At 51.0% G+C, this 6,000-nt stretch overlaps 1 protein-coding gene across 1 annotated transcript in view; it reads left to right on the top strand.

Moving 5' to 3' along the window:
- The first annotated feature begins 361 nt into the window (after positions 1-361).
- Positions 362-6,000, top strand: part of zc3h13 (zinc finger CCCH-type containing 13) — a 59,286-nt gene continuing 53,647 nt past the window's right edge. Inside the window, 2 exon segments of the mRNA XM_052127511.1 lie at positions 362-487; positions 836-988. Coding sequence (XP_051983471.1) covers positions 845-988 — 144 coding nt within the window. The 5' untranslated portion in view covers positions 362-487; positions 836-844.

The following is a 6,000-nucleotide window of genomic DNA, read 5'->3' as shown; positions in this document are numbered from 1 at the left end:
TGTTATACCTATATTTAGACAATATAATGTTAACCCATCTGGGGTGCTTTTACCTAAGATGTGGGGTAAAAGGCTCCCTCACCACCATTTATTTATTTATTTAATCAAAGCAACCTTCCGTTATTGTTTCTTTTTGCACAATTTATGTTTTTCCATCAATATTCATAAAAATTAAATGATTTTTTTTTCTAATCTTGATACAATTTGTGACCAGATAAAAGCTATTTTTTCTAGGTCCCCTTGTACCACACTATAAATCCGAGCAAACTGGTATTTAGTGAAACAATACAGCGTATTCTGTTAATACCGCCAGTTTCCCATAATCCTTTTCTATCAGCACCCTGGAAGTAGTTGAGTTTGCGCTGTGTCTCTCGCCAGCATCATGAAGGCGGCTGAAGGGAACCTCGCTTGCAAGATTATTGATTGTGATTAGGAGGTCGTTCCCAATAGTCTGTGAAACTGGACGCGACGTATCATTCATATTCGGGTATAGCGCTTGGTTTTGTTTTTGGGAGGCTTATATTCTGCAACAGTGCGCCGGGTTTGTTAGCGAGGCTTATGTTGTCTGTGTAGGCCGCGCAGCACAGAACAACGGCAGCCTGCAAATGAATGACAGTATAAAACAGCTTATAATAATAATAAAAAAAACTGTATGGCTGGGAGACCAGCTTAGACAATTGTAGACCAGCTAAAATTAGTCAACAAGTTTAGACTGGTTTTAGCTGTTTATTTCGTTAGGGAATACGGTTACTTTTGATTAGCTGTTTACACTAAATTTTACAATTGCGGTTATTTTGTAGTGACAGTAAATTGATTTGATATATTTTAAATGCAGCCCTGCAGAATGTCCAAGATCAGGCGGAAAGTTACAGTGGAGAATTCAAAGACCATATCAGACAGCAGCAGCAGCAGCAGCACGACCACCCCCTCCCGCAGGCCCAGCGTGTTTGAGCGACTTGGACCCAGCACGGCCAGTAATGCAGCAGAGGTAAGGATACTACTGTGTGTCAAAATCTTTTGAGCTGCTTACTAATGCCGAGTTTACACTACACGATTTTCGCTCGCCGACTAAAGCCCGAAATTGTAGCAAATCAGAGCTCGCTCCCGTGAGCAACGATCACAATGTATTAATTATCAAAGACGCGATCTGAGAGAAACGAGATATTTAGAATGTGAGACAATTTTTGGGCATCATCATGGGTGTCACTTTTTTATTTTTTAAAGTGGTGGGTGGTGCGCTGATTGTGATGTCTCTCATTAGGTTTTTCACTGGTAATTTCAAATAATCTTGGACTGTTTTGATAAATTATAGTCATTCTTGAGGACCAATTCAAGCACTCCAATAAATATTTAACAGTATTGTATAGCTTTATCCTTATAACGGCCACTAGCCTAGTCTCCATCCACCTTTCGCGCTATTTTGTTATCGATAAAGTGAAAATGCGGAAAAAAAATTGCGACATTTGCTGCCTTATGCCCGTTTCCATTCAAATTGCCTTTTATTGATAAAAAGGTGTGCGTGATGACGTCATGCCTAAAAAACCACTTTGTCTCATAGGTTCCCTTATCGAGAGGTCTCTCCTATTGCGTAAGTAGCTTACGCTATGGGAAAACTCCGTTTCTCGAGAAATATTGAAGTCTTTATGTAAAACGCATTGCAGCTGCACAGCAGACAGTGATGAGCGAAGCAGCTGGGTCATTGGCTGTGCTGCGGCAACTGCTCGAACCAATGACGGGGCGATTTAGGTGGCGCGCCCCGCTTTCGCATGCTCATAGCCTGCTGAAATTAGCATATGAGGGCTATATAATGAGCATCCCGTCATTCCGGTTCTTTAGATTTAATCTCCTTCAGCGAAGACCTTCTCTTCGCTGGATCCTCCGGATTATTGGAGTCTTTCGCCGCCGTTGACACGCATACAGCGGGACTGCTGAGAGGACGCCGGCACCTTCAGCCGCCTTCAAAGCCTTCTGCTACGCCATCCGGCGCGCATCGCACATCCTTTTTCTTCTGCAAGCGTTCGCCCCCGCAACGCTTTTTAGAATTAAAAGAGTGATTTTCCAAGGCATTGTTGCAAATGCCTTCAGCCTGCGCCTCGTGCAGAGGCCCTCTTCACAACGGAGATCGGCACGTCCTCTGCACTCGCTGCCTGGGTCTGGACCATGCAGAAGCTGCACTCATTCAGGGCGGATGTCCTGAATGCGACTCCTTGGGCCTCGCCGAGCTGCGCGCTCACTTTGCCGTTTTCACCGCAAGCGAGCCAGCTGCCCCCGTGCTGCCACCTCTGTTCGAGCCGCGCAAGAAAAAGCGCCGCTCACAGAGGCTGCCAGAGCACCCCAACTTCGGTGATGTCACGCCGGCTCAGTCCCCGCATGCATCGCCGCTACTAGATGTCTCCCCACAGCCGGTCCATTTCACGAGCGGGCCTGCACCCCTCCAACGAAGCGGTGGGTCTCGTCTCGTTCGGCGCATCGGGGGACGACGATCGAAAGGATGACAGCCTCTCTCTTGACGCTGCATCTGACGACTGGCCGGGCTCGTTCGACCCCGCGCCATCTACAACAGCGGACACGAGCGCGGGCACCGGTATGGACTTCGGAGATCGTCCGTGATCCTGTCCAAGGCCGTGGAAGACCTCGGGCTCGACTGGTCTTCTCCGGAAGAACCCACCCGCAGCCGGCTGGACGAGTGGTTCCTGCAGGGCGCCGGCAGGCCCCGACAGAGACCCTCTCCTTTCTTCCCTGAGGTGCACGACGAGCTCACAAAGTCGTGGAAAGCCCCGCACTCGGCTCGCCTAAAGCCTTCTTTCTCTTCCTCGCTTTCCTCAGTGGACGGCGCGAGAGAAAGAGGCTACGAGGCAACTCCGCCCCTAGAGGAGACTGTGGCCAACCATCTATGCCCACCCTCCACCGCTGGATGGAAGACCAGAGCTTCTCACCCATCGAAGCCGTGCAGAACCACATCAGCTCTCACCGGTCGCGCATACGCCGCCGCCGGTCAAGCTGCGTCAGCGCTGCATTCGATGGCGGTTCTACAAGTGTTTCAAGCCAAACTTCTCCGTTCTATGGACGAGTCTGGACCTGAACCTGATGCTTTTAAGGACCTGCGCACCGCTACGGACGTAGCTTTGCGAGCCACAAAGGCCACCGCCCAATCCATTGGCCGGGCCATGGCTAACTTGGTCGTCCTTGAGCGCCACCTGTGGCTAACGCTAACGGAGATGAAGGACGCGGATAAAGCACCCTTCCTTGACGCGCCTGTCACTCCGAGCAGCCTGTTCGGATCTACGGTGAGAGATTTCACGGAGCGCTTCACTGCGGCACGAAAATATTCGCAAGCTATGCATCACTTCCTGCCTAAGCGCTCCAGCTCATCTCAAAAACCGCAGCAGCAGCGAGCCAGGGCAGAGCCACCCGTCTCCCAGCCTAAGAGCAGACCGGAGAAGGACGCTCGACGCCGCTCGCGTTCCGCTGGCCGAAGAAAGCCGCAGGAGCAACGAGGCCCTCGACCCAGAATCACCCTGAATTCGGAGATTCGTAAGTCTTCCTAGCAGCAGGAAGGAAAAGAGGAAGTACGTGTCTCGCAGATGCCGGACTGCTTCCTCTCAAACATTCAAAACATTACCCAGTCCCCTTACAGGCGCCTGGAAATGTCTATACAGCAGTCAATGGGCCAGTCATAAAACTCGCTCACCTGCAATCAAACGCCGTTTTTACGGCGACACACAGAAATCACCAAAAGAGTCATTTTCTGCCTGTGTCACTAGGGGTTCACATGTCCACACTAAAGTGCGCATTCCCACATATCAATACTGTCCAAACAGTGCCAAACACCTCCCCAGCTCAGGCTGGATGTCCCAAACATGTAGATCGTGTGCCTATTGTCATGTATGCACCGCTACACACAAGCACTGTTCCCACAGTTATAAACACTTCCCCAGTAAAAACGGGAAGTGCTATAAGTGTAGCGCGTGTGCCTGCTGCATTGCACGCACCCCTACACACAGCTACTCACACAGTTTCAAACAGCTATGCTGCAAACATCACAGATGTAATGCGCGAGCTAAGAAACTCCCCGCTAAATGCGGAAAGCTTATGAACGTGGCGCGCGTGCCCATAATGATGAATGCACCCCCACTTCAAAACACTGTTCATACAGTTTCAAGCACTCATGCTGTCGGCATTTGGAAATAGCGCATGTGCCTGTACTCTCACACGCACCTCTGCACTCGGCACTCAATACAGCTGCTCAGTGCGCACCTGCGCCTCTAAGAGCTGTAGATTCTGTGTTAGCACAAAGCGATTTGCCGGCGGGGCCCATACGTCACTACGACACACCCCCAGCCGGCATTCAGCCCATATCTGTGCGAGCAGAAGCCTGGGAAAAAATCCCCGACATGCCGAAATGGGTTTTGAACATAATAAAACACGGATACTCACTTCAATTCGCTCGCAGACCACCCCGCTTTTCAGCGGTGGTCGAGACGAAAGTGAGGAAAGATGTGTCACATGTTCTACGCACCGAGGTGCTCAAACTGATAGAGAAGGGCGTATAGAAACTGTTCCTCCCTCTTTGAGCGGTGCGGTTTCTACAGCCGCTATTTTCTCGTCCCGAAAAAGGACGGTGGCCTTCGCCCCATCCTGGATCTCAGACATCTGAACAAAGCGTTAATGATTCGCTCGTTCAGAATGTTAACAACCAAACATATCCTCGCGCAAGTTCGCCCCGGGGATTGATTTCTATCAGTGGATCTGAAAGATGCTTACTTTCACATCCCGATAGCGCCTCATCACAGGCCTTTTCTGAGATTCGCTTTCGGACGCAAATGTATGGACGCAGCACTTTCTCCCCTGAGACAGCGGGGAGTGCGGATACTGAATTACCTCGACGATTGGCTAATCATAGCACAATCAGAGGTTCAGTTAATGACACACAGATCTTGGACTATCAGCCATTTACAATGCCTGGGTCTGAGAATAAATTTTGCAAAGAGCGTGCTATCCCCCAGCCAGAATATTTCTTTTCTGGGAATAGTGCTAGACTCAGTGCAGATGACAGCGCGCCTCTCATCAGAGCGCGCGCTCTCTATTCGACGCCTTGCAACATCGTTCAAAACGGGCGCGCACGCCCCCGTCAAACGATTTCAAAGAATGCTCGGCCTCATGGCCTCGGCATCAGCTGTACTCCAGCTAGGATTGTTGCACATGCGTCCTCTCCAGCGCTGGCTCAAGAGCCGCGTCCCCACTCACGCGTGGCGCTCAGGCCACTTTTTGATCAGAGCGAATCACGGCTGTATAAAAGCCCTGACGCCCTGGAAAGCCATAAAATGGTATCAAACCGGCGTGAGTCTGGGCGTGAATACGCGGAGAAAAATGATCACGACAGATGCCTCCAAAATAGGATGGGGGGCCCTTTACGAGGGCAGGCCTGTTTCCGGTTTTTGGTCAAACCCGGAAAAGCGCCTACATATAAACTGTCTGGAAATGAAAGCGGTCGCCTTGGCTCTCAGAGCCCTGCTTCCGTACCTGCAAAGCGAACACGTCCTGGTCCGAACGGACAACATGACGGTAGTTTCGTATATAAATCGCCAAGGTGGACTCAGGTCGAGCTCCCTGCACTCTATGGCCAGGGAGCTCATCCTATGGTCACAACACCACCTGCGCTCGCTAAGAGCAGCGCACGTGCCAGGCGTCCTGAACCAAGGAGCGGACATGCTATCCAGAGACAAAGTTCTCCCAGGAGAATGGGCTCTCCACCCTCGGACGGTTCAGTGGTTATGGCGAACCTTTGGCGAGGCAGAGGTCGACCTCTTCGCCTCCAAGGAAAACGCACACTGCCCTCTCTTCTCAAAAAGCACGGACGCGCTCGCCCAAATCTGGCCGAGCCGCCCCTTGTATGCTTTTCCCCCGATCACGATGCTGCCTCAGGTCATCAGTCGGATCAGGGAGGTGAAATGTGCAGTGCTCCTGGTAGCCCCATTCTGGAAAAACCAGACGTGGTTT

Source organism: Xyrauchen texanus, chromosome 5 (assembly GCF_025860055.1).
Source record: "Xyrauchen texanus isolate HMW12.3.18 chromosome 5, RBS_HiC_50CHRs, whole genome shotgun sequence".
Lineage (NCBI taxonomy): Eukaryota > Metazoa > Chordata > Actinopteri > Cypriniformes > Catostomidae > Xyrauchen > Xyrauchen texanus.
The sequence above is the reverse complement of the archived record's forward strand: the minus strand, read 5'-3'. Positions and strand labels throughout refer to the sequence as shown.